Raw genomic sequence first — 10,371 nt, forward strand, 5'->3', positions numbered from 1 at the left:
AATTAACAATGCAAACTTAGCACAGTGCGTAGGCAACTGGCTGAGTCAGTGGTGATCGTCGGTTCGAATCCTACTGAAAGAAGCCTGATTTTTTCAAATTTTGCTTTTCCACAATAAGTTTTCACTAAAAACGGCCTCAAGCTCATAAAAATTGTTGAATTTAAATATAAATAATAAATTTGGAAGTCTAATTTCGTCACAGAAAAAACAGCATATGGGAAGAAATACTTGTGCCATAAAACAATAAATGAATAAAAAAAATATTAAATTTCAAAATTACAATAAAAACATAAAACATTTTTTTTATTAAATTTCAAAATTACAATAAAAACCCTAAATAAAAAATAAATACAAAATAAATAAATATAATAAAAACCGCGTTGAAAAAAGAAATGAATACAATATTTTTTTTTTATTAAATTTCAAAATTAAAATTAAAACCCTAGATAAAGAAATAAATAAATAAATAAAAACTGCGTCAGGGATTGAACCGTGGACCTTAGTACTACCACGCCAGAGCTCTGCTCTGTCGGCCATTGCGACTGATGGAGCGCCGCGAGCAAAAGGGCATACTTATGCCTTTCACGGGGGATGAACTGGCACACGATCTCATCAACTGGTATGATGCTACTAGTATTTCTACTAGTAGGTGCTGATAGCCTGATAATTGGCATCTCGTAGGACATCGCCATGTTAAAAATACCAGTCGCTAACATTGAAAAAGGACGGAATTGTTGGGCTGAAAAGCAAACTGTAGTATTTTAGATCACAACTACATATTTAGTAGCTTTCCCTGCAGGGAAGTTGTGAGACATTTTGGAAACTAAGCGAGAAATATGGTATTTCTCCCAAAGAATGTATGAGAAATGCATAGATATCCCGACGCCAATGGAACATCATCAAGGAAGAAGCTACAAAAAATCGCCTCAGCTCATCGAAAACAGTGGCAAAATTAAAACTTCCCATCGGAAAATTTTATCTGCTGATCACAATATAAAGTGGAAAAACCCGTTAAAAAGACCTCAACATACTTCTTCACATAAAGTTGCCACACTGAAATTTGCAAAAGAGCACATGGGTTGGACTGAATGGTGGCGCAATATTATATTGTCAGATAAAAAAGTTTAACCTAGATGGTCTCGATTGATTTAGTTATTACTAGCATGATCTTCGCCAAAATGACCCACCAAAAATGAGTCGAAATTTTGTAGGCGGATCCATCATGATATGGGGAGCATTTTCTTACTATGGAAAGCTGAAATTATGCTTAACTACGCCGAAAATGGACTCCGAAAAATACATTGAGATGCTGGATGATGTGCTCATCAACTATTTGGAAGAGCACGATGACATAGAATATACTTTCCAACAGGACAATACGTGAATACTTGCGTTTCCAGAAAGTCTAAGGAGTTTTTTCTTCCCGATCGGCGCCATTGCTTGACTGGCTAACTAGAAGCTCGGACTTAAATCCAACTGAAAATGTTTGGGGCATAATGGCAAGGGCTGTTTATGCAAATGGTCGCCAGTATTTAACGGTACAAGAGCTAAAAACATCCATTTTGCAAGCATGGCTGGATCTGGACAAAAATACTCTACGGAAATTAGTTGAGTCGATGCCAAATAGAATGTTCCAGACAATTAATAAAAATGGAGGTTCAACAACGTATTTTTACCTAGATTTTTGTTTCTCATCAAAATTGCATGCGGCTTAGTAAATTTCGCGTAGAATCATGCAATTTTATAAATTTTTTTCTTTAATGAATTTTAAATGTTAATAAGTTAAATTATTTATATTCTAAATAAAAAGATGTTGAAAAAATTTTGTTCTCATTTACTTCTATAATTATATTTTCTTTCAAAATGATGTGAAACAATATGCGGCTAAGCAAATTACGCTCACTGTATAATTTAATGCATAACGTTAATATAAACTGCATGTAAGTATATTTGCCTTACGGAATTCTGTATTGGAAAAATCGGGAATCCTATGAATAAAGAAAAAAAAAGTTAGGCTTTCTCAGTGAGTAATAAATAGTCATTTGTTTAACGTATTTTCTCATATACATCTGGGATAGATAAAAGTAAAATCCGAAATGTTTTTTGGGGTTAGAAAAAAATCCAGACGTGATGGGTCAAAACGGACTTCAGATTCGTGTTCAGCGATCCCAAAAACATATAACAGACTGGGTTTGGTCAAAGGAACCTTTCATCGATTTTTTTTGTGGACCTGTGTTATTAGCTGTCAAATTTGTTGTGCTGTTATTCTCACATCTGAAGGAAAAGTTAAGTCCTTCTCTGTGCCACCGTGATCACTTTTTTTCTGCTATATTTATTAAGCAATTTAAATGTATTTTAACTTAATATTTGTTTAAAAATACCTTTACAAACCTCTTTTCCTTGCTAGCGTCCATTATTGTTTACTTTTTCATTTGATACTTCTCCTCTTCTTAGCAAAAATAATCGATAAAACTAGGTTTGCCACTGAAAAGTTATCGGTTTAATCTGAGATTATTTTATAATTACAGTTTAACGAGAGACGAATTTTGTATGGCTAATCTCTTTTTCTAATTACAGATTAGGGAGTTAAGCTCGAAAATGAGGATAATCTTCTTATATGTAAACCTAGTATAAAATGTAGCGCATTTAATTATTTTTATTTTAATATAAGAAAATTTATAATAGCCAATGTAAATTTATTTTCAGCTCTCTCGAAATATTCTCTTGGCTCCTTGAACTTGGCGATAGTGCAGCAGATATATTGGATGGTGGAAAAGTAGTTTGGTATGTTTCTTATGTGTATAAGTCCGAAAAATCGAAAAATTTGATTCCGAGCAGTACAGTTGGTGATGAATCTAAGAAAAGACTTTCAACAAAACTAGAAATCAACAAAGATGACATTCAAGCAGTATTACCAATGGCAAAGGTATTTAATGTGTCTTTTAATTAGTACCTATTCTTTAATACTTCAGTAGTTGAATATGAATACTGACATTAAAGATTAGCTACCATTATGGTGTCATTGATCTTACGATTTTACAAAAAAAAAACATAAAAAATCTCTCAGGTCACAGCCACTTACAATTAGTTGCAATTCTTCTTATCGTTTCTGTTATCATCTGTTATATTGATGTATATTACTCTAAAGCTTCATAAAGGTTTCTACTTAGGGCTATGGTAATGGCGGCCGCTGTGGTGTAGTGGTTAGCAGTGCGCGCTACCAAGAGCCTAGGTTCGAGCCCACTTTCCGACCAACGCACTTAAGGACAAAGTGACTAATTACGGCGACAAAAATAGAAAAACAAAATTCTTTAAAATACTGTCACACATACATTTATAATACTCTCTATAAACCAGTTCACAAAGTAACATACAAATTTTGACTTTTAACACAACGCAGCAGCTTTAGCAGAAGCCCAAACTTGGGTTTTCTATCATGCGTGGAATTAAATAAGTTTTTATTTGAAGCGGTGGTAAAAGAATTTCGCTTGTCAATTTATTCTTACTAGTGTTCGCCCAGCGGTTGAAATTCAACCGCTAAAATTAAGAATACTTTATGTGAGTTGAGTTGAGCTGAAATAACATTAGTTGGAATGGGTTAAGTGGAGGGGAGTTTAGATTAGTACTTAGCATAACATATCACTATCACTTTCTTCCTCTCTATCTTTGTCTCTATCGCTTTTAATGTTTATGTTTATGTTTTATGTTCATATTCATGTTCATGTTCATGTTCATGTTCATGTTCACGTTCATGTTCGTGTTCACGTTCATGTTCATTTTCATGTTAATGTTCATGTTCATGTTCATGTTCACGTTCATTTTCATGTTCATGTTCATGTTCAGTTTCATGTTCACGTTCATATTCATGTGCATGTTTATGTTCATGTTCATGTTCATGTTCATAATCAAGTTCATGTTCATGTTCATGTTCATGTTCATGTTCATTTTCATGTTCATGTTCAAGTTCATGTTCATGTTTATGTTTATTTTCATGTTCATGTTCATTTTCATGTTCATGTTCATGTTCATGTTCATGTTTATGTTCATGTTCTTGTTTATGTTCATGTTTATGTGCATGTTCATGTTTATGTTAATGTTCATGTTCATGAACATGTTCATGTTTATAATCAAGTTCATGTTCATGTTCAAGTTTATGTTCATTTCCATGTTCATGTTCATGTTCAAGTTCATGTTCATGTTTATGTTCATGTTCATTTTCATGTTCATGTTCATAATCATGTTCATGTTCATAATCGTGTTCACGTTCATGTTCATGTTCATGAACATATTCATATTCATGAACATATTCATATTCATGTTCATTTTCATGGTTATGTTCATGTTCACGTTCACGTTCATGTTCGTGTTCACGTTCATGTTCATGTTCATGTTAATGTTCACGTTCATGTTCATGTTCATGTGTTTTTTTTTTTTTTTAGAGGTGGCACAAAGCATTGAAAGCCGAAAAGTGTGGGACTTGCCTTTCAGCTCACCGCACTAAAAACCCACCCCTGCTCCGTTTCCCTCCCACCGTGGAACTACCGTAAGGTATTACTTCGCGGAGGGGGAGCGGCCTATTGCCAATCTATGAAATTCTGCGGAGTTGTTCCGCTCGACGCAATTTAGATGAAATTGTGCTTGCCAAATTGCAAACAACGGACCAGTTATCTTCTGACTCAAGCATAGTATCCACAAGGTTATGAACCGTAAGTGGCCTCCCCACCTTCCTGCTCGAGTCATCCCTTTCGATTGCAAACCTCGGACAGACGAAAAAGCAGTGTTCAGCTTCTTCAATAATATCCTTTGCACAGAAAAGGTGCAGAAGGGATCGTCTTCGTGCTTCAATCGGTATAAATATGATTTAAAGCACCCATGCCCGGTCAGTATTTAGGTCAAATGGAAGTCCACTTCCCCATGTTCCCTACTTACTCACCTTGATATCGAGGGTATGAGGCGGTACGTCCAACGACCGCTGGCTGCGCGGTCCCACCTCGTTTGCCATTGCTGCAAGCACCTGTGTCACCTCTTCGCGTCTCGTTCGGTTTATAGGCCTGGGGCCTGTCACTTCCACTGAGAATGTCAATGGGGCAGAGTCCTGCCACCACTAGTGCTGCTTCTTCGGACGTAGTTCGGAATGCACTGCATACTTTGATAGCGCAAAATCTGTGCAAAGACCTTGCTTCTCGTACATATGACGTCTTGCTGAACGCTTCATACCAGATTTGTGCTCCATAGAGCAGCACACTGCGCACGACGCTTGCGTATAGCTGCCTACGCTTTTGTTTCGGGCCTCCTACGTTCAGCATAACCCTTGTTAGTGCTCCTGCCACCTTTTCGGCTTTCTCGACAGCATAATCAATGTGCGTCTTGAAGGTAAGCCTCGCATCAAACATTATGCCTAGGTATTTTAGGGCCGCCTTTGACGTAATTTCTTGTTGACCAACCTTTATAGTCGCCACTTCTCTGACTTTTCTACTGCTTACTAGAACTGTCTCGGTTTTTTGGTGCGCAAGTTCCAGTCCTGTTTCGGCCAGCCATGCTTGGATCTGGACGATTGAACTATTTGCTGCGATAATTATTTCTTCTAGATGCTTCGCTACCACCACTAGCGCTATGTCGTCAGCAAATCCGACAATTTTCACTCGTTCTGGCAAGGATAGTCGGAGTACACCATCGTACATGATATTCCAAAGTATTGGACCCAGAACTGAACCCTGTGGTACTCCAGCCGAGACTTTATGTTCTTTGACACCGTTATCCGTATTGTACAGTAGCACTCTATTTGCTAGGTAGTTGTCTACAATCTTGCGAAGGTATGCGGGTACCTCGAATCTGCGTAGAGCAGCATTTATGTGTTTCCAACTTGCTGTGTTGAACGCATTTTTTACATCGAGGGTGACAAGCAAGCAGTACATATTCCTCACCTTCCACCTTTCGCCACTGATTGCATCTTCCGCCAACTGCTTTACTAAACTGGCTGCATCTACTGTTGACCGCCCCTTTCTGAAGCCGAACTGTGTCTCTGAGAGGCCTCCCTTTTCCTCGATTGCTTCTAGCAGTCTATCGCTGATTATGCGTTCGAACAACTTGCCCGTCGTATCCAACATGCATATAGGACGATATGCTGAGGGATCTTCTGGTGGCTTCCCAGTTTTCGGCAATAGAACTAGCCGCTGGCGCTTCCATGCATCAGGAAATACTCCTTCTTTAAAGCATTCGTTAAAACTATCGACGAACACTTTAGGGTTCGCCGCTACAGCAAGCTTGAGGACACGATTTGGAATTGCATCCGGCCCCGGTGATTTTTTATCTTTAAATCGCTTGGCCGCAAGAAGTACTTCTTCCGTGCTCACCATGGGAAACTCGAACATCGTAGCGAAGAAAGATTTCTCTCGCAAAACTTGGTTGCATTGGGAATAACGCCTTTATTATCGTCTCCAGCTTATTTGGGCATAATACCTGTGGTCGAACCGACGCCTTCAGCCTTTTCGTCACAACTTTATATGCTAAGCCCCAGGGGTCATTTTGGACGCTTTCACACAAGCTAGTAAAGCACTTTCGCTTGCTGAGCTTAATGGCTTGTTTAAGCTCCTTGCGTTTAGCTCTGTAAATAGCATGTTCGCATGTTTCTTCTCGCTCTGTTGCATTGCAGTCGCAATTTGCTCATTCCACCAATAAACTGGTGCACGTCGGCTGGTCGGGTATTTTTTCTTCATCGAAGCGTCGCACGCTTGAGTGATTTTGGCCATGAGGTAGTTCGTCATGTTACTAGCTCCGTAGGGTAACGAAATTCCAGGCATCATGGCTACTAGCGCCTCTTCGTCTAGAGAGTTGACCTTCCAACCTGTTGTTGCTCTTGCACTGACTTTTCTTCTCTCTCTCTCCTCCTGTATCGAGAAAATGATAGCCATGTGGTCGCTATGAGTGTACTCGTCGCTAACCTCCCAAGACGTGTGTCGAAACAGCCTGCTGCTGATAAATGTGAGGTCAATAATGGACCCCACCCCATCCTTGCTGAATGTAAATTTGGTACCCGAGCTTGCATAATGCCACATCCAGAGACGATAATGCTGCAAGAAGAGCTCTTCCTCTGGCGTTAGTTCGTCGGCTTCCCCATTGCAAGGCCCAAGCATTGAAGTCGCCGGCTATTAATACGGATGATCTAGTCCGGGCATCAAAGGTAAGCTTATCCATGACGGCTTCGAATTCATCGAGGGTAAAACTAGGCGGTATGTAGCAGCTATATACAACTAATCCAGAGACTCGAACACATACAAAACCTACGTCTGCCTTGAGTTGTTCCATATGAAGGGGCGTTATGGCGCAGCTCCACACCGCTGCTCGACCGGCATCGTCCTGCGATCAATTAGCTCGCCATGGCGGCTGGCAGCAGCAGGGTTGCTGTCTTCGTACCGCTGTACGCGCTTCTTAACCCTCGTCCGTGCGACTAGGTACAATTGTAACTTTTGCGTTTTTAAATTACAATAACTTTTTTTCCAGAAAACTTAGAGGGCTGGATCTTCGTGACATCTCTACATTTTTGTTGCGCCACATGTCCCTTAATTTGAAACAAAATGGGCCACTATTTTCCGAAATAGAGGGCCGAGTTAAATTTACACCCACGTCAGAGCGCATAGGTACAATTGTACCTTCATATATTTGGTATGAAGAAAAAAGCAGATTATTACTTATTTTTAATTATATATAATATTTATATTTATAAAAAAAGGAACACAAATGGAGCTAATTCATATTAGTAGCGATAATCAAACTATATAAAAAATTAACAAGCGAGACAATTCAATTTAGGAACAACGATTTAGAATATACATTTTGAAATTTTTAGAGAGTTTCTTCGCAAGAAATACATGTTGTTTTTGAAACTGAATGTTCATCACAAATTGGATAAGCACAAGATATGCAAAGTTTTCGAGTTTTGCTTTGTTTCCTATTTGAGTTCCGACAGATATAGCAACTTCCAGTGATAGGGGAGGCTCCGCGGCTACCATGAGGTAATTGAAGGACAGCTGCTGTAAATGCCACAACGCGACGGCCAAGTACCATTTCTACTGCACTTCGAAGGAAATGGCTTCTCATCATCATTCGATTTGTACTTCGAGATTCAACTGAAGGCATGCATAGCTGATTGGAGAGATCTTTTAGAAACTTTCGACGTTGATTTTTTCCCTGAAACCGGGGGTTATGATTTTTGTAGATTATGTAGGATGCTAAACCAGTGACGTCAATCATATTGTAAAAAAAAGCCAAAGGCCAGCGCAATGTCCGACGTTTCACGGTATATTTTCCAAGCATTTTATCCATTACATCGACTCCGCCTTTGGTTTTATTATAATAAGTTATAATGTGTGGCTTGGCTGCTTGAGTGTCATCAACCTCTCCTGTCATGTGCATGGTTGACGAGAACGACTGCTTTATTCTTCTTTGGCACATATGAACATATTGTAGCATCTCTATTGTAGCAGAAATTTGTTGAATTTATAGGCCTTTCTTTAGCGGGAAACATGTTGCTGGGAAGAAACCTTTTATTTTTCCTCACCGTGCCAACTAGAGTCATTCCCCAGGTGCTCAATGTCTTGGCTAGTTGCAAAGAGGTGAAAAAATTATCGGTTGTGATGTTTCTACCAGAGCCTTTATATAAAGCAACTAGGTCCAAAACTGTTCGCTCACCAGCGTTCACTTGTCTAGTACCATCTAATGGCATTCCGGTATAAAGTTGGCCTTGTAAAGGGTAACCGTTTGATGCGTCACAAGCCCAGAAAATCTGTATACCATACTTGGCTGGTTTTGAGGGAATGTATTGGGTAAATTTAGTGTGGCCCCGAAATGGAAACAACTGCTCATCGACAGTAATACATTCATACGGCTTATATAATTTCTCTAAATTACTGTTCAGCATTGTCCACAGGTCGCGTATTGGTGCTGCTTTATCTGTTTGTCTACGCTCAGCTCGCGTATTTTCATTGTCAAATCTGATAAATCGGAGAATCATCTTAAAACGATTGTAAGACATGGCTGCCCTTATTAGAGGCAGTGCATCACAGTGCCACATATCGTCTAGATTCTCTTTGTTACTTCTGTGCACACCAGCAGCTATCAGTATTCCGAAAAATGCATCCAATTCAATTTGAGTAAATGGCTCGAATGTTTTTTGTGGGGGTCGTTTTGAAGAATCGGGAAATTTGTCTACAAGAATATTGTTGTAATTGTCGCAAACTCTCTTTCCCTTTCGATTTGATTGCCTGAGTATTATATCACACATCTCTGGAGTCATGATTGACTTGAATAGTTGTTTTGCTGTATATATATTACTAGATGCTGCAGGGCCACCTTTTTGTCGCATCACGTTGCGAGATAGAGTTTGTGCACTTGGAAATGGATCACTTCGCCACTGAGTTCCATCCTTGCCTGTCCAAAGTTCACATAAATTTTCAATACTTTCGTCGGAGTCATATTCATCTTGTTGTTCTATGATCATTTCTTGTTCGATGTCGGACTCTTCATCAACTTCTGGTGCATATTGCTCTTCATCGGTTGCAATAAAAGGCTCTTCCTCATATTCCGAGTCAGAGCCTTCAATTATTCTCCTTATTTCATCAGAGTTATATCTATGCATGTTTATAAAAGTAAGGAAGAGCATAAGTTGTATGTAAGCATTTGATACTATATGTATGCATGTATTACAATATCTATATGAAGTAAAAGTTGTTAGATTATAGGCATGTAACCATTTGATAATAACCTGCACACTCGCGCTCTTGGATATCGGCTGCTACCAGGCTCAGTTTCACTATCACTCATGATGATTAAAACACACTTTTAGTTCCACTTCAGACGAAAATTATCTTTATTTATAGCGTTTGGCTAAACAAGAACCTTATAGATCTGTGTCTAGTTTATGAATTGTTTTCCCCAGGCGAGCTCGCTTCTATTTATACCCCAATGATTTGAAGTAGACCTACGTGCAGTGCATACGGCGTTTGCTTCACTTTGCATCGTGCATACATATGTTATTTTTCCCAATTTCATCAATCGTACTCATGCTTATTTCAAAGGATATAAAAAACAACACATGCAGGGAATCTATCACATCACATTTTTTTCTTGTTAGCGTTGTCACACTCTGCGACGCACATACACATTTATATACATACTACAAATGTACATACATATGTACATGCAACATGTACGAACATGTTTGTACTCGCATAGGAACTAGTTGATCACAAGACGAACCTAAACTTTGTAAGCATTAGTAGCGATGTTTACATTCACTAATGTTATGCAAAGAAACATATGAACGCAAACATTTTTGTCAGTATTGTGATCGCAAGTAGCAGCAAATATAAACTA

At 38.8% G+C, this 10,371-nt stretch overlaps 1 protein-coding gene across 1 annotated transcript in view; it reads left to right on the top strand.

Annotated features, from left to right (window-relative positions):
• Positions 1–10,371, top strand: part of LOC108357990 (transmembrane protein 132C-like) — a 350,976-nt gene that overhangs the window by 91,392 nt on the left and 249,213 nt on the right. Inside the window, exon 4 of the mRNA XM_017609094.1 lies at positions 2,707–2,926. Within this exon, the coding sequence (XP_017464583.1) occupies positions 2,707–2,926 (220 nt within the window). The remainder of the gene's footprint in view (positions 1–2,706; positions 2,927–10,371) is intronic.

The sequence above is a fragment of the Rhagoletis zephyria genome, unplaced genomic scaffold (assembly GCF_001687245.7).
Source record: "Rhagoletis zephyria isolate East Lansing unplaced genomic scaffold, Rhagoletis_zephyria_1.1 Rzeph_scaffold_00187, whole genome shotgun sequence".
In the NCBI taxonomy this organism is placed as follows: domain Eukaryota; kingdom Metazoa; phylum Arthropoda; class Insecta; order Diptera; family Tephritidae; genus Rhagoletis; species Rhagoletis zephyria.